Below are 27,564 nucleotides of genomic sequence, written 5' to 3' on the forward strand. Positions count from 1 at the left end.
GCAAGGAGATCCAACCAGTCCATTCTGAAGGAGATCAGCCCTGGGATTTCTTTGGAAGGAATGATGCTAAAGCTGAAACTCCAGTACTTTGGCCACCTCATGCAAAGAGTTGACTCATTGGAAAAGACTCTGATGCTGGGAGGGACTGGGGGCAGGAGGAGAAGAGGACGACAGAGGATGAGATGGCTGGATGGCATCACTGACTCAATGGACATGAGTCTGAGTGAACTCCGGGAGATGGTGATGGACAGGGAGGCCTGGTGTGCTGTAATTCATGGGGTCGCAAAGAGTCGGACAAAACTGAGCGACTGAACTGAACTGAACTGAACAAACACATGAAAAGATTCTCAACATCACTCATTTGAGAAATGCAAATCAAAACTACAATGAAATATCACCTCACACCAGTCAGAATGGCCATCATCAAAAAGTCACCAAACAATAAATTCTGGAGAGGGTATGGAGAAAAGGGAACATTTTTGCACTGTTAGTAGGAATATAAATTGATACAGCCACTATGGAAGACGGTGTGGAGATTCCTTAATAAACTTGGAATAAAACCACCATATGACCCAGCAGTCCCACTCCTAGGCATATACCCTGAGGAAACCAAAATTGAAAAAGACACATGTATCCCATTGTTCACTGCAGCACTGTTTACAATAGCTAGAATATGAAGCAACTTAGAAGTCCATCAATAGAGCAATGGGTAAAGAAGTTGTGGTACATACACACAATGGAATATTACTCACCCATAGAAAGGAATGCCTTTGAGTCATTTCTGATAAGGTGGATGAACCTAGAACCTATTATCAGAGTGAAGTAAGTCAGAGAAAGGTAAATATCATATTCTAACACATATATACGGAATATAGAAAAATCATACTGAAGAATTTATGTTCAGGGAAGCAGTGGAGAAACAGACATGGAGAATAGACTTACAGACATGAGGAGAGGGGAGGAGAGGGTGAAATATATGGGAAGAGTAACATGGAAACTTACATCACCATATGTAAATTAGATAGCCAATGGGAATTTGCTGCATGGCTCAGGCAACTACAGGGGCTCTGTATCAATCCAGAGTAGTGGGATGGGGCAGGAGATGGGGGAGAGGCTCAAAACGGAGGGGATATATGTACCTATGGCTGATTTCATGTTGAGGTTTGACAGAAAACAAAATTCTGTGAAGCAGTTACTCTTCAATTAAAAAAAAACACCACTGTCATATGTGTTGGACATATAAGGGTTAATAAGACACAGTTCTTGTTCTAAGAGAAGTTACAGTTTGACATAATCAGACTTTATTTTCCCAAAACAAACCTAAATGAAATGTCACTAATAGACTACTTTAGGTGACTTTTATAAGTATAATTGAACAGTTTCAACATCAAGAATTAATGTAAGAATGCATATTACATACAAGAGTTGATCTTTGTTATATCAATTTTCATGTGCAATCAAGCTCTCTTATTCTCAGAATGTACAGTTGAAGATAGTCTCATGGTGTTTTGGCACCAGAGTACCCTTTGTTTATGATTTGTATATAATGGCGATGGGGCTCCTTTCTTTGTGAATTTGGAAATCAAATGTGCAGATTCTCCCTGAAAACAATAGCAAATAAGTTTTATTTATATTTAATAAGGGTAACTGTTAAAGTAACCTTCCAAAGCAGTTAGTCTCCAGTAGATGAAATGTTGTGGTACTCCTCTGGTACACTATGGACTATAATTAAACTATATATTGTATGGTTACCTTCAGAGAGTTCAGAGTGCTTTGAACTCATGGCTCTTGAAGGGGTGCAAATGAGCTTAAAGATATTTTACCAATTGTTTTGACTGGGAAACTCATATTCAGAGAAGATACATGTTTTCCTCAAGGACATTCATTGAGTGAGAAGGAAGATTGTGATTTTTACCTAAGGATTCTGTGTCTAATCCAGAAATCTTTCAAGCCATGAATTATTCATAAACATACATTTTTGGAGGGAAAGGTATATCTCTAATAGTTAAAAGATTTTTTTAGACAAGCAGACAATGCTTGAATGAAAATTTCTACTGTCCCATTAGGTGTCCATCAGCAGACGAATGGATAAGAAAGCTGTGGTACATATACACAATGGAATATTACTCAGCCATTAAAAAGAATACATTTGAATCAGTTCTAATGAGCTGGATGAAACTGGAGCCTATTATACAGAGTGAAGGAAGCCAGAAAGAAAAACACCAATGCAGTATACTAACACATATATATGGAATTTAGAAAGATGATAATGATAACCCTATATGTGAGACAGCACATGTAGAGACACAGATGTATAGAACAGTCTTTTGGACTCTGTGGGAGAAGGTGAGGGTGGGATGATCTGAGAGAATAGCACTGAAACATTTATATTATCATATGTGAAACAGATCGCCAGTCCAGGTTTGATGCATGAGACAGGGTGCTCAGGGCTGGAGCACTGGGATGACTCAGAGGGATGGGATGGGGAGGAAGGTGGGAGGGGGGTTCAGGATGGGGAACACATGTAACTCCATGGCTGATTCATATCAATGTATGGCAAAGAACACTACAATATTATAAAGTAATTAGCCTCCAACTAAAATAAAGTTTAAAAAAAGTAAATAAATTGACATCTAATCTGTAAGTCAGCTTATCTTGAAGCCAAGAAAATGGTATTATCAAAGAACTGGTATTTCTTTGCAGTACTGTGATGAGGTTAACCTTGCTTACTTACAGTGTTGCCCTTTTCGATGTGGCAGCATAAGTTGTATTATGGGGGTCTGCTCTGGGGTATAGTCTTGTTTTTCTGGTTGCCGTTCTTTTAAGAAAGGTATCCTGAATCTGGAAATAGTGTAGAAACTGACAACTAGCGTTCAGAGAAGAGGGTCAAGTAGACATCATTTGAGAATATAGGTTTAAAAAATTAGATTCTGTCATTCTGCAAAAGTGAAATTTGGATCAAGAAAGGGAGATGGGGGGCTAAAAGCATGGTAGAAAGAGAAGAGGACAGGAGCCAGCATCTGACTTGTCAACTATGATGAGTGATTTAAAGATTTCAGTCTCTTAAGTGGGTAATCCCAAATCTTGGTATGCTTTTATATACCTGGTCTATAAACCTTAGTATCTGTCAGGTAGCAGAATTCATGAGAGAAAGTGAAATACTTACATTGATATTTGTATTGACTTTTCGTTTATAAGCTAGTTTATTTTTAAAAAATTAGACATTATTAGGAAGTACTCTGGAGAAGGGAATGGCACCACACTCCAGTACTCTGGCCTGGAAAATCCCATGGATGGAGGAGCCTGGTAGGCTGCAGTCCATGGGTCTCGAAGAGTCGGATATGACTGAGCGACTTCACTTTCATGCATTAGAGAAGGAAATGGCAACTCACTCCAGTGTTCTTGCCTGGAGATTCCCAGGGATGGGGGAGCCTGGTGGGCTGCCGTCTGTGGGGTCGCACAGAGTCGGACACGACTGAAGTGACGCAGCAGCAGCAGGAAATGCTGTAATAGAAATGGTGTTAAATATCCTGAGTCTTTCATATGTCTTTTATTCATTCATTTTGTGTACCATTTTCTGAGGAGTTTTTACTTGTTGAAAGGCTTCTTTTTGCTTTCTCTAAATGCTCATCCTTGTTCTTAAAAAACTTAGTTTGGGTTTCTACCATATTAGTGTTTGGGAATGACTTGGGAGTGGTAATGGCTCACTTGATTAGAATAAATGATAGATTCAGAAGGAAAACATTTTTTCCTTTGTTTATCATTCCTCAAATTTGGTATCTTTCTAGATAGATTTTGAAGAAACTATAATCCAATTAAAAAATAAAAAGGCACTTGGAACCCCCCCCTTTTTTTTTTTTTTTTACATAAACAGTTATTTAATGGGTTCATTACCAGGAGTTGTTTTCTTAACTGTTAAAAAGCAATAAGGAAAAAAAAAAAAAGCAGTCAAGAAAAAAAAGCAATCAAAGTTTTTCCTTTTGAGTTGGAAAATTAGGTCACAATAGAAATTTGATACTGTTTTCTTCCTGCCCACTTTTCTGCTCTGAGAATTATTGTAATTAGTATATTAAAAGTACAGATTCATTACCAAAAACAGCTCTATCACCAGATAGTTGGTTCTTCAAACCTGAAGTTAAAATCAAATCTCTACTTAGGTTTATTTTTCTGAAGTCTATCGAATATGCAGGTGACAAGAATATTTATGTTTATTCCTTAGCCATGTTCAAACAGTTTTGACCTTCCTCTGTGCAACATCTTTTGTATCTCTAGGCAACAGGAAAGGATAAATTCACAGAGGGAAGAGATAGAAAGACAACGAAAAATGTTAGCGAAGCGGAAACCTCCTGCCATGGGACAGGCCCCTCCAGCAACCAATGAGCAGAAACAGCGGAAAAGCAAGACCAACGGAGCTGAGAATGAAACGTATGTTCTTTATTAACGCGAACTAAGATACTGTATTCTCCCCTGAGATACAAACCTCCTGTCGAGTGCCACTGGAAGAAGTGATAAATTGTGGAGATTTCTAGAGCTTAACCTTTCTTTTTAGTTACATTAATAGATTTGCTCAACTCATATAAAAGTTGTACACAATTAACTCATTTTCTTAGTCCTAATCTTATATAAGAAGTTTCGAATGAGAGGGAGAAAAAGAATGTCATTAAACTTGATGTCATGCTCTTTGGCCAGTCTTAAAACAAATGTGATGTCATTAGGTATTCAAATGATGTAACTGCTTGTGCGTGCTTCCAGGCTGTGGTATGTTGGTGTCACCTTAAGGGGATTATCTGGCTCTATTTCAGACTGAAGAACGCACAAGTGAAGAATGCTATTTAGTAGTCTGAAGAACACTAGTTACCACTCACGAATTTAGATGGAACCTAAGAAAAAATAGGTATTATTTTAGGAAAAGAACATTTTCCCAGTAAGCCAAGTCTTGACATTCCCAATTGTTGTTTATTTATTTATTTTTTTCTATTCTGAGAACCTAAGGAAAACGCCAGTATCTTCAGTTGCAGTGTAGTCATCTTTTTCACTGCTAGTCAACAAGTATTCCTTAGTTACCATGAATAGGAGCAGTAGAATATTCAGAGTACAGATGCCTTCTTTCTTCAGTCCCTCCCCATATCAGATTTCCCTAATTGACTTTTGAATTCTTGACCACTAAGAGAATCTTCCGCTAGGACAGGCAGTGGCAAACTTTTTCTCCATTGGGCCAGATAGTAAACACTTCAGGCTTTGCACACTAGAGAGTCTCTGTTGCCACTACTCAACTCTGCTGTTATAGCTTGAAAACATTCATAGGCAGCACGTAAGTGAATGGATGTGGCTATTTCCAGAACAGATTACTAGCCGAATGGCCCACAGGTTGTAGTTTGCCAAGTAGGCAGGACTGCTGAACAGTTAGAATTAGCATGGGAAATAAAACCAGCAAATTACTTACCTATTTTAAAAATTTCTTATTCATGCTCATCACCACTATCTTTAAGAGGCTTTCCAATTAAAAAGGAAGAAGAGATCTATAAATGTATAGAAAATCTCTATAGAATTGATGGTAGCCATAATGTCAGTTTCTGAATTAGGTGTTTGAATGTTTGAAATATAAAACATATTTTTCATAGAAATATTCATTGGTATTATAATCAGTATTTCCCTAGTGGCCTTATTGGTTTTTCAAGGGAAAAAGAAATTTCTTAAAGCTGTCATTGTAGGGTTTAATTGTAGCTACAAATGAGAGCTAATGATACCATGTAATTTATTGACTAATATGTCTTTTGCCTTTAGTGTTTTCATATTAGTTCACAAAAACATATTAACCCATAATCCACTTCAAGTATAAAAATACTTATTACCATTGTTAAAAGTCCATGACATCCCAGAAATGTATCTTTCTTCATTCCAGTGAGAAAGCTGGCTTAACACCAGTCCTCACCCAATACATACCTGATGTCTTGGGGAGCCTTTTCCTTGACATTCATTTAGTAAGTCTGTGTTAAATGCTTATTATAGGTTCAGCCCTGTTCTGGACACCAGGGTGCAAAGCTGAAGGAGACAGCCCAGCCTTAGGACTCACAGTTTATTTAGGGAAAATGAACAGATGAATAAACTAATAGTCACTTTTAAGTATCGTGATAAAGGTATGCACAGTGATTAAGTCTGGAAAATGTCTTCACTAGATTCTAAGCAATATCCCCTTTCAAAAAGTCCAAGTGGAAAAAAAAAAAAAAGTCCAAGTGGGAGACTTTCCTGCTGAACCAGTGACTAAGACTGCTCCCAACGCAGGGGACCTGGGTTTGATCCCTGATCAGGGAACTAGATCCCACATGCTAAGAGTTCTCATGTCACAACTAAAGATCCCAAATGCTGCAACTAAGACCCGGAGCAGCCAAATAAATAAATAAAAATATTTTTTAAAAATGTTCAAGTAGGAACCCAGTTTTGAAGAATTCTTCAGGCAAAAGTTGTATACATTACTCTGATTATTGTCTTCTTTCATAACTCCTACATTTATTTTGTGAAGGAACTCTTCTTCCAGTATTATTTGAAAATTATTTCATGCCAATGAATAAAACCATTGGCTTAGAAATAGCAAAGTGGGCACAGGTTGTTATGTTTTGTGTTTTTTTTGCCATAGAATAATAATTAGAATTCGGTCTAAGCCAGTAGAGTGTAAGTAAGCAGTTGCCATCTGGAGTCCTGAGTAAAATCCAAGCTGGAAGGCCTTTGGTCTAGTCTTTAATAATTAAGTATCCATGGCTCATTCCCTTGGCCAGAAGCCAAAAATATTCCTCTTGTGTTGGAATGGGTTTTATTATCCTTTCCTGGTACTTAACGTGTTTTAGGTAGAGAGAATTCTAAGCTATGATTTTTTTCATTTCTCCCTTTTTTACTGGTATGATATGGGATAATAGATGTAAGTATTTCTGCAACTATGGAAAGATAGGTGTGTGAACCCTGATGGGAGTGTTTCTTGCTATTTTTATCTTCTTTTAGTCAGACCTCAGCGACTCTATTTTGTAGCTCTTCCTGGGTGATAGGATAGTTGTTTCTTCTTTCTCCTGCTATTTAGAATATATCTAAACAGTGACATCTAAAATTTTGAAGTATATGTGTGTGCTTCTAGAATGTGAAGAGGGTGAAGATGGAGGAGTAAGCTATCACTTCTTACATGCTCATTCTTGAGATATGAGGATGCGATCAGGGTAGGTAGAACATGAAATGATCACCCATGAAGTCAGCCCTTTGAGAACTGTGTTGAGTAGGATTTCACAAAGTATAGATTCCTTTCATATTCTCATTGTAATAGTCACAACAGCTTTTTTAGATAGATATCATTGCTTGCTGTGTTTTTAGGAAATTGAGGTTAAAGTTTCTTGCCCAAGGTCACATGGTCAGAATTGTGAACCCTAGTCCTCAGACTCCAGATCCTGGACTCTGTCCTCTAGGTTCTTCTCCTTGTATCAAAGTCCAAGAGTTATCAAAAATAACCAAATATGTTGGCTTATTAATATCCCCCTTAAAAAACTTTTAGACATATAATTTGGCTACCTCTTCCAATGGATTTTCATCTGAATAGGGTATATGACCAAACTCATCTCATAAGTAATGTAAAAATAGAGGTCATTTATTTTTCTCACCTTTTTTTAATAGACTTCCAGCTTTGAAGTCCTTTGTATACATCACATCTGATAAATCACAGTTTTCTCTTGTCAAAGAATTGCAAGATAATCTATCATTTGGTCATTTTAACTAAGTTAAAGTGAATATACTGTATAGTATTCTTTGGCATGTCTCTTTAAATATGATTTCAAATAATTTACTGACATTTCTGTCATTATTTTCCAGGTTAACATTAGCAGAATACCATGAACAAGAAGAAATCTTCAAACTCAGATTAGGTCATCTTAAAAAGGTAAGTATAATGAGAAAATGTGTCTGAAGAAATGGAATTTTTAGTTTACATTTGGTGTTGAAGTTGTTTGGTCATTTGGGCAATAATAGCTTCACATACCTGTGGAAATCATTAATAGTTACTTTGGGTCACACCTGTATTCTAATGGTGGAGTTCATGTCTTTCAACTTGCAAGTCAGCTCCAAGCCCCCAGTGAGAGTGCCTTTTCCACCAATGATATACCGATATTTCATTCTGTATGCCTCATAGGTCCCCACAAGTGATTATCTTTTTAGTAAAAAATAAATATGAAGTAAGAGCAGACAGTTCTGAAAGTGAAGTTACTGTGCTGTTGTAAATGCATAGCAGCTCTTGTCTGTCACCTGAGCTGGCTGAGAAGAGGAGGTGGCGCACCAACCGTATTGTAACACAGAGGCACCCACGTGGAATTTGGTGTTGACAGTGTTCACAGAGGTGTCTTTGATATAGGTCACTCGTCTCTTAAATTCAGTAGTGTGTGGTTTTTGATGGGTGCTGCTTATCAGGAAGTTGATCAATAAGTATTTAATAGATTGCTCTTAAGGTGTGCTTATCATCTCTCCCTGCCCTTCTCAGATCTTGTTAAATCAGTGGAATTTAAAAGCACTAAGTAGAATCACAGTTATAGAACAGAACCAGTTAGAGAAGCTGATTTTAAAAACCTGATTTAAAAACCTGATTTGTGTTTTTAAAAAAAAGAAAAAAAGATTGCATGCCTGTATGTATACATACAAAATATTTCTGGAAACTTACACAAGGAACTTAACAGTGATTGTATCTGCGGAGTGGCCATGGAGAGGGTGGAAGCTTTTCACTTTTCCTGCTGTTCTTCTCTGTATGGTTTGAGTTTTATTTATTATTTTGCTGTGGGATCATATTTAAGATTAAAATTCCAGTTCTTAAAAAAAATATTTTTCAGTGGAAAACATCTCAGCTTTTCTTAAGAGGGATGTCTGCTTTTGTTTTTGAAATGAGAGTCTAAAAAGGTAAAGTTTCCTGTGTTCTAAGCTGTTTCTTTCCTTTTCACTTTAGGAGGAAGCAGAGATCCAGGCAGAGCTGGAAAGGCTAGAAAGGGTTAGAAATCTACATATCAGGGAACTAAAAAGGATACATAATGAAGATAATTCACAGTAAGCAACTTGGGGGTATGTTGGGTTGGAGATTGCTGAATACTTTCTGACATGAATTGTCCAGAATGATATTTTTGCTTATTGTAAATTTGGTAAACCATTCCATGGTGTATTTAACTCTGTTGTAGGTGTAATAATACGTTTTATGAACAAAATTATGATTTTCATTGGTTTAAATACATATAAATATATTAGGGTTATATATTAAGTATATGTTTATACAAACAGCACTTTTACGCACATAGAGCTCATTAAGGCAATGTAACTTTGCAGTCGCCAATGGTTTAGGTACACTGTGTGCTCAGATTTACCCTCCTAGCCTTACTGAAGCGGAAGCATTAGGGTGGCGGTGGGGTGGTGTGGAAAGACGGTTGGGTTGAAAATGACACTCAGTTTCTGAATGACCTTTACAGGTCTTTAAAGTGTTGAGATTTTTAAGAAAGACTCAAGTTCAGTACATTAATTGTAGATAAATGCTCATCTTTGTAAGTCATTTAAGGAATTAAAACTGTGAAAAGTAGATTGTAAGTGGCAAGTGGCTTCTAACGATAATCCTTTTATTCCCCCCACATTTTTCTAATTCTGAAACATGGAGGTTTTGGCATAGCTACAGCTTGTATATTTTTGTTTGGCCAGAGTGAGCCATGGACTTTGCTTTCTGTAAGTGGCAGCAACAGTAGCTACCGTTACTGTGCACTCTCTGTGTCAGGCAGAGTGCTAAGTGCCCCTGTGTTCTGTTGTTTAGTTGTCACAGTAGCCCATTGCAGTAGGTCATCTTCAATACATAGATCTGGAAAGTGGCTTAGAGAAATTAAGTTAACTTGTCTAGCGACTAGTGTGGCCAAACAAAGAGTTGAGATGTGGCTCTGACTCCACAGTGAAATCCTATGCAGTGATATCACCTCTCTCCACAGGTGTGCCACTGTCTCAAAATCAAAATACTTTCAGGATTATTAGTAGGGCTGATAAGGAACTAGGTAGAAACACCTAAAAGTTATTTTTGCCAGAATCTCTCATTTCTTTATCTTATTGCTAGAAAATGATACAAGATGGAATCCTATATGGGGAAAACAGTTACATCATGAAGATGTAAAGAGAGAAAATGAATGCACGTAGAGCATGTGACTCACTTTATAATGAGACCTGATCTTAAGGCCATGGAAACTATCTTGGGTTTTTATTGTATGTTTTTGGATGGAGGGGACGTGTGGTTCTTGAGGGGTTTGCAGGACCCTAGTAGCAGTTTGGAAATCCCTGGTCCAGTGTACAGCCCTGCACCCCCCTCCTTGATGGCAGGGCAGAAAGAGAGGGAAGTCAACAGGGGTCACTAGTCTAATTGTGGCTGTGCTGCAGCTGGCACCTGGGTCTCACGACTCCACAGCTAATGTTGTTCATCATAGTTACGCCTTCTCTTTGAACCATAGAGTTTTTCCTATGCTCAGAATTAGCTATATTGCGGTGATTGCCAAACTGTTGGCAGCATCTGTAATTGTATGTATAACACGTCAGACATTCTGGAAATTTCACAAACAAGGAAAATTGTGTAGTACTTGACCTCAAAATGTTGTTTTATATTCTGTTTCCACAGATTTAAAGATCATCCAACGCTAAATGACAGATATTTGTTGTTACATCTTTTGGGTAGAGGAGGTTTCAGTGAAGTTTACAAGGTAAGTATGAGGAACTGGGTATAGAGACTGAGAGTTAAGTTATTGGTTATTACAAACTTAGAAAACATTTAAAATAGCGATAGAATTGTGACTGATATCTACTGGCCAAAGTTCCAAACTGTTAAGAACCTGTGTATCAAAATGATCCCTTGGAGAAGGAGACGGCAACCCACTCCAGTATTCTTGCTTGGGAGATCCCATGGACAGGTGGGCTATGGTCCATGCGCTTGCAAAAGAGTCAGACACAACTTAGAGTCTAAACAACAACTATCTTTGGGAGAACTGCTTCTAGTAAACTTGTGACTAAGCAGGAGTCAATATTTTACCCTGTTTATCAAGTTTGAAGAGTAATTACAGATTAAAAAAAAACAACAAACAGAAAATAGCACCATTTCTGGGTAATGGAATAGTGGTGATTTTTACTCTGGTTTTGTACTTTCTGCCTCATCTGTATTTGTTAGAGATGAATGCTACTTTTATTCTAATAAAATTTATATATATATATATATATATATATATAATGCTTAAAATAGATGTACTAAAAAATTAATTCTTTGAAAACCTGGTTTTTGCTTTTAAAGTGTTGGCATCTTCCATGTCAGAGTGTTTAGTAACACTGGTTTTGCTGAAGGATTGTCCTGGCTTAGAGTGCTTCAGTTGGCGCAGCAAAGTCCAGGCTACTGTGGCCTCCAGTTGATTTTCCGTGAATGAGAAATTCTGCCTGTTTTAAATACACCAACCACAACCTCCTTAAATTTCTCTGTTTCTGGCACCTGGCATTTAAATGCCCAATTAGTTTATTAATTTGTCTTTACTGTATGACCCTAGTAATTCCCTCTTTTCTAAGTTGTAGCCTATACTGTTAATGATTTATGTTATGCCCATATGAATTTTTATATAGAAAATCTTTTGAGTGAAATACTTATTTCAGATAAAAACATTAGTTTTTCTTTTTTCTCTTTTTTAATGTGAATTTTTTTATTGTGGTGATGTATACATGATACCTACCATTTTAACCATTTTTAAGTATACAGTGGCATTACATGTACAGTGTCGTGAAAGTATCATCACTTCCCATTTCCAGAATTATGATAATATTTCTAGTGTACTGCTGGGTTTCATTTTCTAGTATTTTGCTCATATTTTTAATCTATGATCATAAGTGGTATTGGCTTACAGTGTTTTTTTATGTGCAGGCAGCATTGTCTAGCTTTGATGTCATAGTTATTCCAGGAGTTGTGAAACTTCTTTTTTCCCATGTTCTGGAGTGTTTTGCATTACATGTTGGCTACGTGGAAGTTGTTAGTGCTAAATCATAAAATCAGCTGGGTAGTTGTCATTTTAGAGGAAAATAGCCTTTTCAGTTTCTTTTACAAATATTGACCCATTCAGACTTTCTTCCCTTTCTTAAGTTAGTTTTGATAATTCATTTTTCCTGGAAAATCATCCTATTTCATCGTGATTTCCATACTTTATAAGTTATTTCTCTTATGAAATGTTTATTTTTGTATCTTTTGACTAATAGGCCAGAGGTTAGTTAGTGTTTCTTTTTTCCTCTGGAGATTAACTTTTTATTTTTGTTGATCAGATGTACTATTTGATTTGTTCTGTTTTCATTGACTTTTGCTTTCAAATCTTCCTTCTGTTTAGTTTTCATTTTGGGTCATATACTTAGTTTATTATTTATTTGGGGTAATTTTAAAAATTGTGGTAAAAAACAAATAGCATAAAATGACTAACTTAACCTTTTTTAAGTGTTCAGTTGTTGCTGTTCAGTCGTGCAGTCATGTCCAGCTCTTTGTGACCCCATGGATTGCAGCATGCCAGGCTTCGTTTTCCTTCACTATCTCTGGGAATTTGTTCAAACTCATGTCCATTGAGTTGGTGATGCCATCCAACCATCTCATCCTTCGTTGTCCTCTTCTCCTGCCTTCAGTCTTTTCCAGCATCAGGGCCTTTTCCAATGAGTCAGCTCTTTGCATCAGGTGGCCAAAGTATTAGAGCTTCAGCATCAGTCCTTCCAGTGAATATTCAGGGTTGATTTCCTTTAGGATTGACTAGTTTGGATTCTTTGCTGTCCATGGGGCTCTCAAGAGTCTTCTCAGTTCAGTAGTGTTACATATATTCATGTTGTTCTGAAACAGATCTTCAGAACTTTTTCATCTTGCAGAACAGGAGCTCTACTCACTAATCAGCAGCTGTCCTTTTCCTTCTTTCTCCAGCTGCCGGTAACCACAATTCTACTTTATATTTTTATTACTTTGATTATTTTTTGGTAGCTCATGTGAGGAATCACAGTGTTTGTCTTTTTGTGACTGGCTTATTTCATTTACCATAATGTTCTCAAAGTTTATCCATGTTGGAGCATGTGACAAGATTTTCTTCTTTTTAAACTTGGATAACCCTGAGATTGTTTATATATACTTCATTTCTTTATCCATTCATCATCTGTCAGGTGACATTTGTGTTGCTTTCTTCTCTTATCTGTTGTGAAGAGTGCTGCTTTGAGTACGCATGTGCAAATACCTCTTTGCGATCTTGCTTTCAGTTCTTCTGGCTGTATACCCAGAAGTGGGACTATTTCTTTTTTAAAATCATCAAAATTGGTTTTTGGTGCTTCACTTGTTAGTGATTTCTTCATATTTTTTCCTGTTCTTCAAACATTTTAACACTTCTGAAGTCTAAATGCTTCTTACAACAATATGTACATCAATGTATTCTTTTGCTGTCTTCCATGTAGCCCTTCTTCGATCATTGGTGAATCACAGTGTCTTGAACTCAGAAATAGGTTTTGATAATAGGAAAAAATGACACTTGTAGTTCATTGGTGCTCTTACAAATTAGGTGATGTTTAATCTGGCTTTTAATGGCTTGAAATGGTTCCCTCCTATAAAACCATGATGGATACATGCATACAGGTGGACTTTAGACTCTGTAAGAAAAATAGAGTTCAAAAGTTTCCATTTCTGTGAAATAAGATACTCTGTTTGAATTGAATGGTTTTTGTATTTTAAAAATACTGGTTTAAATTTGGTATGTGTTAGAAGTTTCTTTTATAAGCAGGCCTCTCTTGTATCCTGTGCTTTCCTAGAGGTAGCTTGTCTTTTAAAAGATCTGTAGAGTAATCACCACTCTTCATGGACTGTATATCCTCTGCCTGTTGTCTTCATCTATTCATATGTTTGTGGAAACTGGTAGATAGGTGGTAATAGCATTGGAACTGAAGCAGTAAGTTTTTAATTTGGACATTAAAGCCAAGTTCATTCTAAAAAAGTTCCTCAAAAAATTGTATTGGGGAAATCTGTTGTAAAATGCTACTTACTTTTTCAAATTGTGATGTACGCCAGGCGTCCTTGAAAATCTGTTATCTTTTTTTAACCCCATAATCTAGCACCGCTGAGCTGATCTGGAGCTTGTGCCAACAGTGGTGGCCTTTGGGGAAAGCATGTCCCTTTTTTTGGACGGTGCTGCATAAGCGACTAGCTTCTGACATTGTTGAGGTCCAAAATTACTTTTTATTTATCCAGTATGTAGGGGTGCAATTAAACAAACTTAGCAAAGAGGTGTGTCCTGTTTCTTAAGAAAGCAGATAGTCTATGACCCTAGCATTTCAAAAGTGGCAGGACCTCTGAACCTACAACTGCTCTAAAAATAAAGCCTATTAAAAAATATTTACAAAAAGGAAAAAAAAAAAAACGTGGCAGGAATTACTGTTGAAGAATGTCAAGTCCCAGAACCAGCTAAGGGACAAGAGCCAAGAGGTGAGAAAGGTCCCAAATAGGGTAGATGATATCCAGAAAGAGAGTTGTTTAGAAGTGACTGTTAAGGCATGGACTGTCTTTCTGTTTATTGTATATGCTAGGTTTTATTTTCTAAACCCCTTGGTGCCAGTGTGTCTGGAGACTTCTCGATTGTCTCATCACAAGTTTCAAGAAAGATGATTACAACTCTGAAGGAAGTGTGCTCTCCACTGCCCTTGTTATTTAATAATGCATTTTGGACTTTTGAAAATGTTGGTCTGTTAAACAGAAGCTTCTGGTCAGTAGCCTGTAATTTTTGTTAGCATTATCCACAGTATAATTTATTCCTTTTCTTTATAGGCATTTGATCTAACAGAACAAAGATACGTAGCTGTGAAAATTCACCAGTTAAATAAAAACTGGAGAGATGAGAAAAAGGAGAATTACCACAAGTAAGTGATACTAGAGTATCTGATTTTTCAAAATTTAGTATTAATAGCTGTAGTTTGAGCACTGTGTTAAGAGCTTTACATGCATTGCTGTTGTTTCATTTAATCCTCATAACTGTCCTTGGAGAGTAAATAAATCTTCCATCTTACTGATAAGGAAATTGATACTTACAGAATTGAGTAACAGCTAAAAAATGGCTGAGCCTGTATTTAAATCCAGACTTCCTTTAATCCAGGCCCATGTGTTTAACCCTCCCCTTCCATTGTGCCTCTAAAAGTAGCTATAATAAATAAGTAAAGCCTCATAAATCATTGTTGCTTGTCTGTAGAAAATGTGAGAGCATTCTTTAGTGGCCTGGGGACCCCGGGGAGCAGGGGGTGGGGCTTCTGCTGCTGCCTCAGTCTCATCATGGAGAAGAACATGCGGCGCTGGCGCCCTCAGTGTGGGCCTCAGTGCTGGACCCGCCTCCCCTGTCACAGGCTTCCCGTCTCAGAGCTCTTGTCCTCAGTGTCCCACTTGCTGTGCTTGCCCCTTTCTAGATGCCATTGTGGCAGCCCTCATCTGTACTGGGGGTGCAGGATGGGAGGGTGACTCTTTAGAATGAACAGATTTTACACGTGCAGGTAGGAATGTTTTTCTTCCACTAACATCAGCCCTTGCCTGTCTCTGCCCTGAGCTTCAGAACATTGAAGTTATAGCTCACTTGCTTTGGAGGCTACTCAGACTTTTCTGTTAGAATCTCCCCTGGCCGTAATATTGTTTCCTTTTTGTAGTAACAAGTACTGTGTTAGACATATCCTACCCCTGAAAGAAGAGACAGCCCCTTTTGCTAGAAAGCAGTCTACCTCCATTCTATAAAAGCACTTTTGCTTTCTCTTATAAATAGTACTCTGGAAGGAAAAAGGCAGAAGAGTGGACTTTGAAGAGCCTTTTAGGTGGCTTCTAAATCTCAGTAGAAAAATAAAACATTTCTACATCATTAACCCATTCTTGAGGCTTGGAGCAAGGCAACTCCTGCCTTATGGCTACTGTTCATCAGGAACCCAGGAACTCTTGCTGCTCTGTGCAGGCTGGCAGAGGTGCTCAGTGCTGGAGGAGAGAAGGTTCCTGTGGCGTTAGGAGAGAGAGCGCTTAGCAGAGAAGGGAAAAAGGGTGCTGTGTGCTCTGTGCATGGCACTCTGCCTGTGTCCGTGTGTGACAGGCGGCTGCAGTCCAGATGCTTTTGAGGAGCAGTTACATTACTACAGGTACATTCCAGGCACTCGACAGGCAGGGACAAATGGCATGCGGCCGCAGTTGCCAGAGAGCACTGAGGAGAGGACAGCCACATGTTCTGACCAGTTAGGAAGATGGTGAGAAATGTCCTCATCATACTGAGACTCAAAGAGTACCTTAGGGTATAGGAACAGTACCTGCATCTCTTTCACAGTGTCCTTCGGCTATCCTCGGAGCCTGTTCTGCAGCTTGTGTGTTCTGCCAACTCTAAACCAGCTGACTCTACAAGGGATGGACCTTGATGAACCTTGAGGAGATAGTTCCTCTGCAGAGATTTATACAGACTTTGCCTCGTCTCCATGTCCAGCTTTCAGGCTGAGTTTAAAGAGAACTCAGGGGTCGAAGACTGTGGTGACTGCCCATGGGGGTTGTGCTCACTGTAGCCTTTTGAAGCAGTGAGGGATGGACACCAGGACCTCCTTGACACACTTGGCAAGCTGTTTGAGTCCTGGTGCGTGTGGATGGGGTCTCCTTTCCCATTTGTCTGCCAGATGGAGTCACAGAGCAGCTGAAGGGGGTAGTTTCGTGTCTGAGTTCTTAGAGGTTCAGCTCCAGCTCCCAGCGCTGCCTTCCTATTCTTTGCTTCCTCACCAAGGCAGGAATCATGACTCCTGAGCATCTTCTGTGGAGCCATCTGGGCAGGAGCCATTTCCCAGTTGATAGACACACTGGTGGGGGGGCGGGTGGTGCAAAATTTTTGTGACCTCCATTCATCCTTGTGGGAAAATTCTTAACAGCATTTCCACCTTTCTTGGAAAGATTTTGCTTGCTAAGTGATAATAAATCATAACAGAGGAATGTTAGGCTATAAATAATAGTGAATTAGCAATATGGCATTAACCCCCTTGAACTGAGATTAGGGAGACATGTCAGGGGCTGAACAGATTTTAGAGAGTGCTTCAAAAAGTCAGTGTGAAGCTGAAGAGGAGTAATTTCAGTGTTGTGGTCACATTATAAAATATGAAAATACTGCTGTTACCTGCATATAGTAAGATCTTCTGCTTGCTTTTTCCTTCATGGGGATGACTTTCCACCCCCATCTGGAATCAGAACATGTATTTGGGTGAAAAAGAGAAAAATTCAAAGAAAATAAAAGGCTATTGTATTGTTTTATTTAGAGTTCTATTTTGCACCCCCTTTCCTCTCCTTTCTCTGAAAGTAATAGAAGTAAACTGGTTGTTTTGCTTTTGCATTATTAAGCATTAATAGGCATTACTTGATTTCTTTAACCTCCCAAAATAGATATTAAGAAATTTATGGTAGGAAAAATTTCATATAAAGCTATCCACAGAAATAACTGTATCTGTACTCTTGTATGATACTCTTTTCTAATTTTCTAGGATATAATTACTGAAAGTCTAAATATATATCTCCTTAGAGTAGAAGACTAAATGGATCAGTTTCTTATTTGTTTCCTTATTTATAGTGCATTAGTCCCTTCGACGTTTAGTTGAAATTTGAACATATGAAGGATGTAAGAATATAAGGAGAACCTCTGCTCTGCCTGGTGAACTGTAGCAAATGGCCTTAGAGCCCGGCGTGATGTTGGGGGGGGTCCTTTCATGACACACAGAAAGTTTCCTTAGTTGGCAAGGACTTGTGACAGTTTCTTTAATTTATACTTTTTTCTTCCTTTATTTTCCTCAGTTTTTTAATACCTCCATGGAGAAATTGGTCTCTACTCTGAAATGCACAAAATCAAAAAGTTAAAAGGGCGGAGAACGATAGATTTCTAGTGTGTGAGAATGAGAAATGACTTAACAGTAATCTGTTTAGACCATAGGTTTCTGAACTTGTTTTTTTAGAAACAGTACTACCTTTATTTTACCAAATGAAATGAGGTATTACATTTTTTTTTTTGTCCATGCTATGAGGCATGTGGGATCTTAGTTCCTCACCAGGGATCAAACCTGCTTACCCTGCATTGGAAGCGTGGTGCTGCTCCGACTCAGTGCTGACAAGTTTTTCTTTTCAGAAAGACATAAAGATACTGATGAGGACTTCCCTGGTGGTCCAGTGGTTAAGGATCTGCCTGCCAATGCAGGGGGCATGGGTTTGATCCCTGGTCCCAGAAGATTCCACATGCTGCTGGGCAGCTAATAAGCCTGTGCATCAAAACTACTAAACCCACGTTCTAGAGTCCATGCTCTGCAACCAGAGAAGCCCCACAACTAGAGAGTAGCCCCTACTCAGCACAGCTAGACAAAGCCTGTGCACAGCAACAAAGACTCAGAGCAGCCAAAAAGTCTTTTAAAATTAAAGAAAAAGTGCTGATGAAATGAAGCGTATGAAGAAGCAAAACTGCCCAAAATGGCCACTTAAAAAATAAACCTAATCAAACAAGGTTTTCTTTGGGGAAGAACACTTAATCACTTTTAGATTCCTATTCTTCCCCTCCCTCTTCCCCTAGTTGTTCCTCAGTTTTCTTCGATTGAATACTTTCTGTGTATTTTTGACATGCTGGAATACATTTCAGAAAACATCACTGTTTTCCTTTTTTGACTTTTAAAACAAAATGCCCCAAACTAAATGGTGCTAGGTTACTTAAAATATAATATCCTAAAATATATATATATAATAATATACTATTACTCTTTTTAAGTAAGAACTAAATTTTATTCTTTAAAATTCAGTATATGAATATGTCAGATTACATAGTACATTTTTCTTCCTTATCTTACTAAAGAAAAAAGACATGTATGAAAAAACGTCTTTGATTCTAAGAAAACTAAGGTTCCCATAGTTTCAAACTTTTTATCAAATTAGCATTTTCTTAGAAGGTAATGCTGATAGTCCTGTAAATTCTTTTTTGTAAAGAGTAGGATTGAAGAACAAATCCAGTGCATTGTAATTGCCTTATCTTACCAGCAGCCCTTTTACTCAGTGAGTTTACGTACCAAATTGATCCCTGTGATGGAACCCCAGGGTATGAACATTTGTAGGTGGAAAGTATCAGCTTCAGAGAAAAGAAAAAAGTGCTGTCTTTATCATTTTTAAACGTCTGCTGTTTGGGTATCAATATAAAAGAGGTAAGGTTATCACAGAATGAACTTGCAAAGGATAAAAGTTGGTGCCTACTGTTTTCCCAACAGCTTGGCAGAGACCTGTGGAGAAAACGGCGTGAAAAAGACTAGAGGACCAGATGGCCTTGAATGGAGTGGATGTGCGGGAGCAATGGGGGTGTGAGAATGAATTGGGAGGGTCCTGGAAGAGTTCTGAAAGACAGGACAGGGTACAAAATGTTAAATGTTTCCCTTTAAACAGAATACAGAATGTCTCCCTTTGGTTCACAGGCATGCATGTAGGGAATACCGGATTCACAAAGAACTGGATCATCCCAGAATAGTTAAGCTGTATGATTACTTTTCACTGGACACTGACTCGTAAGTACTGTGCCGTTTCTAGCGTAGCAGAAAATATTATTTTCTTGCAGTGTGTTGATGACTCATGGAATGGAATTTAAAGCTGGGTCCAGAAAATACTGTCTGAGGGGGCCAAATGTATTTATGGGCAAATGATTGTATTTGAATTCACATTGGGGCCAGCAAGATGTACATTTCTTGGCCACAGGATGGGTGCAGTTGTGTGCTGATCAGTGTTTCACAACCAGCATGGAGGGGAGAGGCATAGGGCTGATGGGTACTGTTTGCCAGTTTCTGTGAAATAAGACTCTGAACATGTCCAGTTTTTTAAAAAAGGGGGGGCAGCTTTATTGAGATAGGTTTATATACCATATGGTTCACTCATTTAAAAGTACACAGTATTCATAGGTATATTGCGGCCATGACTGTAGTCAGTTTTAGAACATTTTCTCCACTCAGAAAGAAATCCTGTACCTTATTCTATCATCCCCCTTTTCCTCCACTCCACTCCTGCTATAAGCAACCGCCTATCTGCTTTTTGTGTCTATAGATCAGCTCTTCAGGGACTTTCATAAGATGGATCATGTAGTGTGTGAACTTTTGTGGCTGGCCTCTTGCACTTAGCATGGTGTTCTTTTAAGGTTCTTCTTGTGTCATTTATCAGTACTTCATTTTGTTTTATGACTAAATATATTCTGCTGTATGGAAATACTACCTTTTGTTTATCCATTTATCCTACCAGTGGCTTAAAAACTAGCTCACAAGATTTCTGAGAATTTAACTCTCAGCTCTTAGAAACTGGTACAAACTGGTGCTGGCATACCACAGACAAGCAACAGTCAAGTGAGGCTGATGAACACTGATGGGCCTTTTGAAGTTCTAGCAGTATGATTTCATCATAGAATTAGAATGAAATGTGGCAGAGTCTAATGCTATATCTGAAAATATAGGTTGGTTCAGAGGCTTATAGAGATTTCAGTCCAGCCTTCTCACTTTGTAGGTGGAGAGTTGAGGACCAGAGAAGCTCATGACTTGTCTGAGATCTTTAATAATCGTAGGCATTGTTGTATTTCATTACTTGTATAGGTAAGCTCTCCATCTCTTGGTTTATCCGGAGTTTAGAAATAGTTCAGCATTTGGAAACATCTCTGTTGGAGTCTGAACTGAATCAGGAAAGCATGCTTAGGCCTGGCCCGCAGGGGTTTCCTTCCGCCTCCCAGGGTGTTCGGCCTCTTCCAGATGGCGGCTGTCTCAGAGCTTGCTGTGCGAGAGAGCCCATCCAGATTTAGAAATGGCCCCAAAGGGAGACCATAATTTCCTTTGGAAACATCCACTCAGGGATTTCCCCTTTCCAGTCAAGTGCAGTCAGCACAGTGCTGTGTGTGGTGTGGAGTGGGGTTCAGAAAAACAGCGAGTTAAAAAGCAGATTTCCACAGGGTAGCTCTATTGTTTTGCTTTCAACAAGTTCCTTGAATACTAGGAAGGACACTCATACCCCCCAAATATAAGCACAAAAATCATTTCAAAAATAAATACAATGACTTGGATTATCTGCTGTTTTGAATTGTATACACACTTTTAACTAATCTGAGAAATTGAGTTGATTTCACACTACTCTTGGGTTGTTTACTTTGTTCTTCCTGTTGTGTGTATGGTGAATTTTTCCCCAAAATAAGTCAAATCATTGTTTTAGAAAGTTTTCTGAGAGTTGAGTATTAAAAATGAGATTTTATTTTCAGCTTGCATTGGGTCCAAAATAAATTCACTAAGCCTGAGACTCTATGCCTCAGATTTCAGCATATCAGATCAGAGAAATTGATACATTTTAGGCCTATTTTCTCAAATAGAATGCTAGCATGTTGGGACATGCTATGTTTTGTAAGAAGCATGAGCTGTTGGTCAGTTTGGGGGGGTCCCTTGGGACTGTGTGTGTCCACATTTTGTTGTTTTGCTTCTTGAAGGTCTTCAGTATTCCATAGGCCCTGAGTGTGAGTCCTGCGTGTGTTCCATCTTAGATGTGTTGGCCCTTGTAGGCTGTGTTCACCAGGCTCCTTTGTCAGTTTTTGTTCAGTGGGATTCATTCAGTGGGGAGACAGAGGTGGTGGTGGGTGGAGACTCCTCCCCCCATGGTTCCCAGGTTCCCTTGGTGACCCTGGTTCTGACTGCGCCATCTCCACCCTCTGGCCTTAAGGTGCTAATGACTTCCTGCTCTAGATGATTTCTAGGGTGCTCACTGGCCACTTTGTCTTCTTAGCTCTTCTATCATCTGTGTGATTAGTTCTCTGAATTAAAGCCTCTCTGTTCTAAATACTTAAGTAATTTTTATTTGCCAGCAAGACCCTGAGTGATTTAGCCACATTGTTACAGCTTCAGTTCAGTTTATTTGCCAGCAAGACCCTGAGTGATTTAGCCACATTGTTACAGCTTCAGTTCAGTTCAGTCGCTGGCTCAGTTGTGTCTGACTCTTTGCAACCCCGGTGAATCGCAGCACACCAGGCCTCCCTGTCCATCACCAACTCCCGGAGTTCACTCAAACTCATGTCCGTCGAGTTGGTGATGCCATCCAGCCATCTCATCCTCTGTCGTCCCCTTCTCCACCTGCCCCCAATCCCTCCCAGCATCAAGGTCTTTACCAATGAGTCAACTCTTCACATGAGGTGGCCAAAGTATTGGAGTTTCAGCTTCAGCATCAGTCCTTCCAGTGGACACCCAGGACCAATCTCCTTTAGGATGGACTGGTTGGATCTCCTTGAAGTCCAAGGAACTCTCAAGAGTCTTCTCCAACACCACAGTTCCAAAGTATCAATTCTTCGGCACTCAGCCTTCATCACAGTCCAACTCTCACATCCATACATGACCACTGGAAAAACCATAGCCTTGACTAGACGGACCTTTGTTGGCAAAGTAATATCTCTGCTTTTAAAATAGTTTAAAAGGTATTCATCTCTCAGGAAGCCTTACTTCAGTTTATGACTGCCTTGGAAGACAGACACATGACCCTACATATCCTGAATGCTGTGTAGTTTTAGATCTGTGTGACATACTGGTATAAGTGAAAGAAAAAACTCATACTGTATAATGATACATTTGTTAGAACTACAGATACTGTCCTTTAAAAAGCTCTTTTATCTCTTGTGTATTTAACAAAGAAAAATCATAGTACATGCAGTCTGCTAGGAGCAGTAGTGTGTAGTCAGCCATGGGGACCTGGCAGACCCCAGATTCTTCCTTACTGTCAGCACCCAGGGTCATATAAAATGTCTGCAGTGAGGATTGTATATTTGATCATGATGTACTTGTTTAGAAATGGAGCATCCTGTGGATAGTAGAGTAAGTGTCTAGCTTACATACATGACAGTTCCTGTCAGTATTCCTAAAGTCTGATTCAAGAAGCGGTGTGCCCTGGGTGAACTTTAGCAGAGCAGGTTCCAACGTGAAGGGTGCAGACACTCTTCACTAAGAGAGTTGTCAATTTACTTCCTGTAAACTGCTACTACTGAATAAAGAATAGAAGGGTATTTTAAAGAGCAAAGAAGGAAGTGAGAAGCTATCTATCTACCTTAGCAGTCCCCAACCTTTTTGGCACCAGGGACCGATCATATATGTGGAAGACAGTTTTTCCACAGACGGGGCAGGGGGTCAGGGGTGACTTTGGGATGATTCAAGCTCACTACATTTATTATGCACTTTATTTCTATTGTTATCACAGCAGCTCCACCTCAGATCATCAGCATTAGATCCCAGAGGTTGGGGACCCCTGAAGTACCTGATGGTTTCACTGGGGCTTGTTTAGTTAGACTTAATTTGCTTGCTTTTATCCCACGATCAAGTGTTGGTTTATTTGTCTTTAGGTTTTGTACAGTACTAGAATACTGTGAGGGAAATGATCTGGACTTCTACCTGAAACAGCACAAATTAATGTCGGAGAAAGAAGCCCGATCCATTATCATGCAGATTGTGAATGCTTTAAAGTACTTAAATGAAATAAAACCTCCTATCATACACTATGACCTCAAACCAGGTATGTCTGACTTTTAGGAGACAGTATTGGTGGTATTTCTTTGATCTTATAAGTAACTTTCAATTTTATAAAGTTATTGGGTTTGGTGGGGGCCAAAAAGGCCTAATAAAATCTGACTCTAAATTGTCTGGGTAGGTGTGGGAATAAGAGAGTCCTGGCTACACAGCATGGGGTTTAGGAGGTTGGGTCGTATTCAGCGCTCTGCAGAAACAATGCCCTTGTCCTTAGAGCCAGGGCAGTTCATGATGTCAGTCCAATTAAGAAAGAACTGCTCTGGCAAGCTTGGTTTTGTTTTTTCCCATTACTCACCCTATACAGCAATCCTTCTACCCCAAGTCTCTTTGATAAGTGCCCTCACATTAGCAAATTCTTTTCCATATATGCCCCCCATTTCATTAAATTCTGAGCAGAGTTTTCCATCTTTTTGTATGGTTACTATCTAACTTTGATAGTTGTTGGCAGGGGAGAGAGCAGCTTGACTTCTGTCTGTTGTCATCCTCAGCTGTTGCTTAGAAGTCTGCCTGTGTGCTCTTTAGACGGCTCTATCCAGCTGAGCTTAGGTGTTGGGAAGAGTCCCCTTTACCTCCTGGTGGGGACAGTTAACTTTGCCATCCTCTTCTGATAGCTACATATTAAATCTCACTATTCTTTAATGACTAAAGTGAAAGTTGCTCAGTTGTGTCTGACTCTTTGCGACCCCATGGACCATACAGTCCATGGAATTCTTCAGGAGTGGGTAGCCTTTCCCTTCTCCAGGGCATCTTCCCAACTCAGGAATCGAACGCAGGTCTCCCTTATTGCAGGCAGATTCTTTACCAGCTAAGTCACAAGGGAAGCCCCTTTAATGACTAAATAAATAACTAAAAAATTCCTTACAAGGAAGTGATTTTTTAAAAGATGGCTACTGTGTGATTGGGTTTTCTATTACTGAATCCGTTACATTTTCCGGCCCGGGAGCTGTAGGTGGCGCTGTGGTACTAACTTAGATTCCCCTGTATGTTTCCTTTGATTCCACACCACCCTCCCCAAACTACTGGTCCAAACAGGGTGGTTTAGAGATCCGTACTGAAAGCTCAGATGAAAGTTTCCCACTATTTTTGACCAACCATACAAATGATATTTTACTTTGGCTAGTTAATTATTTTTTTCCACTGCTCATAGTGCTGGTTTTGGCACATTAAGCAGGTGATTCTTGGAAAAGAGAAATTTGCAGCCAGACACTTACGACTCTCCTCTAGCATCCAGAATCCAGATTGTTTTATTCCAGAGATTTAAATGTTTGCTATTATGTGTAAGAGTTGGAGTCCAGTTGTCCTCTTCTTGTCTGTTATTACTACCTTGGCTTTTCCTAGTAAGTTCTCTTTTATTCATGAAGATTTTTATCTTTTTAGGTAATATTCTTTTAGTAAATGGTACAGCGTGTGGAGAGATAAAAATCACAGATTTTGGTCTTTCTAAGATAATGGATGATGATAGCTACAATTCAGTGGATGGCATGGAGCTAACATCACAAGGTGCTGGTACTTACTGGTAGGTATCTGAGAGGTCTGTCCAGTTGGCTGGAGATGCGACTGTGCTATGCTGAGGTGTTGGTGATTGTTCATTAGACTATATTCTGTCTGCTTAGGCAGAAATGCTGTATGTCATAGTAGACTTTCCTCTCCAAATATTTGCTGTCTTGTCAGCAGTTTGGCTCTTTGTATTTACATGAATTTGTCTTAATTTTTCTTTTTATTCTTAAAAACCATTGAGAGAGGGATTATGCATGACCAGGCGTTTTGAGTTGTGTGTTTGCTCCGTAGGTCAGGCCCTACTGTGTACATAGAGAATGAGATTACTTATGTGTATGTAAAGAATGGCCCTCACTTCCTTTCAGAATTTCAAATGCAGGTCTCTCTCTTCCTGAGTTGATGGGATGAGGAAGTTTTTTCTATAGTTGCCTGAAGATGGTGGACTGAAGAACCCAGGAGTTACGAAGATTAGGATGTAAAATAAGCACAGCATTCCTTGAAATCTAAACAGGAAAAAGTGAGCATAATTTGCCAAGAATTGTATCCATTTCTGGCAGCCATGTTCCAAAAGGTTTTGAGCCGCATTTCTTCCCATCTGTCGTCACTCGTCCACCCCCGACCACTCTGCCCAGCTGGCTCTGCCTGCCTGTTCTGTGCCCTGTCTTACTCTGTCTCATACTCCTTTTGACAGTGAGCACCATAAAAGATACCTGCAGCTCAGGCATTTGACTTTGTGATTGTAAAGGTGTTAACAGAGCTTCCTTTTCACTTCTGAGGTGGTAACACAAAGCCACACATTGGAATGTTTGATTCTGAACATGGAGAAGCCTCCTGTAGCATTAAGGGAGGGGAAATGCGTGCAGTTAAATCCCAAGGTCAGTTGGCCAGATCACTGATGTTTGAGACTGGAGGACCCTGGCCCTTAGCCAGTTAGTGACTGTCTGGGAATGAGGGTGTTGATGGGAAGCAGACAGAGAAGAGGGGGACATCAGCCCTGTTATCACCCCCACCACATTGAAGAATTGATCATATCCTGCTAAAAGCACCGTGTACATACAATTTCAGCTTTCCCTTGTTCCTTATTGTTTGTGGAGATGGTACCTATAGTGAAAATTGGTCCCTAAATTAAAACTTTGAGATTCTAGGTTTAAAATAGAAGCTACACTTACAGTGTTTATTCACTTGGTGGTTTTTGTGGGTTCCTGTCAGTAAATGATACAAAAATATCTGCTGTTGGAAATTCTGGAAGCAGGTCTATACCTCTGTTTTATAAATTCACTAGAACTTGGATTTGAGCTTTTTCATTTGATAGCTTGTTCTTTCTTAAAGGTGAAGAATTTTCACATTAAAATTAGTTATCTCATTGCTTCCTGTTGCTGTATTTACTAAGCTATAAAATTTAGTAGTTTGGCATTTACATAAAAGTATGTAATGTTTGGGATTTGCTTCAAAGGAATCTGGGGGAGATTAAGAGGGGTGTACATGAACAAAGATTGCCGTGTTGACAGTTACTGAAGCTGGATGATGTTTACTTGGGGGTTCATTTTATGATGTTTTTCTACTTTATATTTGAAGACTTTTTTTTTTCACGGTAAGAGTAAGGTAGAAAGGAAGCTACTGAGAAAATTAAATTGTTTGAGTTTCTGTGAAGGTTTAAAAAGTAAAAATTCTCCATATTGGTGTTTCTAATCACTGTCATCCTCATATTATGTCCCAGAAAGATACAGACAGAATGTGAGGACTTAACAAATTTTAAGTGAGCATTTGCAGCATTTGGTTGTTCCAGAATTCTTCTACATGGAACACTGCTTTTAAACAAGTAACCCGTAGAGTAGGCCTTGAGAATCATTTTTCTCCACGAGGATTTTATCATGATGGCGTATGCAATTATGTTTGTTTTTTAAACACAATTTAGTGCAATATCTTCTATTCTCCCTCCCAAAGTCCTTGATAGGGACTTAGAATGCTTATTATGTGGGTGAACAACTAGTCTATTTCTTCATTTATAGATGGGGAAACTGAGACCCAGAAAGTGATATGCTGAACTTAAACTATTAAGGGACAGTGTCTTCTGTATTCTCATTATTTGACCACAGTATTACTTTGCATTTGGATAAGTCCAGCAACCTCTGTTTTTCCTCACCACAAACAAGAACTTACTTCTTCCCCACCATTTCCACAAAAAAGTTATAAGTACATTAAAAGATCATTTTAGAATCAAGATTTTATTTATCCAAACTCATATTTAAATTATGTATATTAAAGAATTAAGAGCCATGAAAACCTGGGATTCAGGGAGGTTTTAGTGGCATTTGGATGAGCTATTCTTTTTATAGATTCTTTGATCTATATTTTTATTTCTTTACGTTTCTTTCCCCATGCTCCCCTTGTGAGTTTTCTGTCTATATTTTCATTTTTCAGTGTGTGTTTTGGCTAGACACTTTCATTGTGAAATAATAATCTAGGTCAATGGTC

At 38.8% G+C, this 27,564-nt stretch overlaps 1 protein-coding gene across 10 annotated transcripts in view; it reads left to right on the top strand.

Annotated features, from left to right (window-relative positions):
• The window catches only part of TLK2 (tousled like kinase 2), a 122,287-nt gene that overhangs the window by 88,429 nt on the left and 6,294 nt on the right, over window positions 1-27,564 (top strand). For all 10 annotated transcript variants that reach the window (XM_019981824.2, XM_019981825.2, XM_070773721.1 and 7 more), the window contains 8 exons: window positions 4,273-4,425; window positions 7,846-7,912; window positions 8,963-9,060; window positions 10,649-10,730; window positions 14,831-14,922; window positions 19,489-19,578; window positions 23,409-23,578; window positions 24,970-25,108. In XM_019981824.2, the coding sequence (XP_019837383.1) occupies window positions 4,273-4,425; window positions 7,846-7,912; window positions 8,963-9,060; window positions 10,649-10,730; window positions 14,831-14,922; window positions 19,489-19,578; window positions 23,409-23,578; window positions 24,970-25,108 (891 nt within the window). The remainder of the gene's footprint in view (window positions 1-4,272; window positions 4,426-7,845; window positions 7,913-8,962; window positions 9,061-10,648; window positions 10,731-14,830; window positions 14,923-19,488; window positions 19,579-23,408; window positions 23,579-24,969; window positions 25,109-27,564) is intronic.

Source organism: Bos indicus, chromosome 19 (genome assembly GCF_029378745.1).
Source record: "Bos indicus isolate NIAB-ARS_2022 breed Sahiwal x Tharparkar chromosome 19, NIAB-ARS_B.indTharparkar_mat_pri_1.0, whole genome shotgun sequence".
In the NCBI taxonomy this organism is placed as follows: Eukaryota; Metazoa; Chordata; class Mammalia; order Artiodactyla; family Bovidae; genus Bos; species Bos indicus.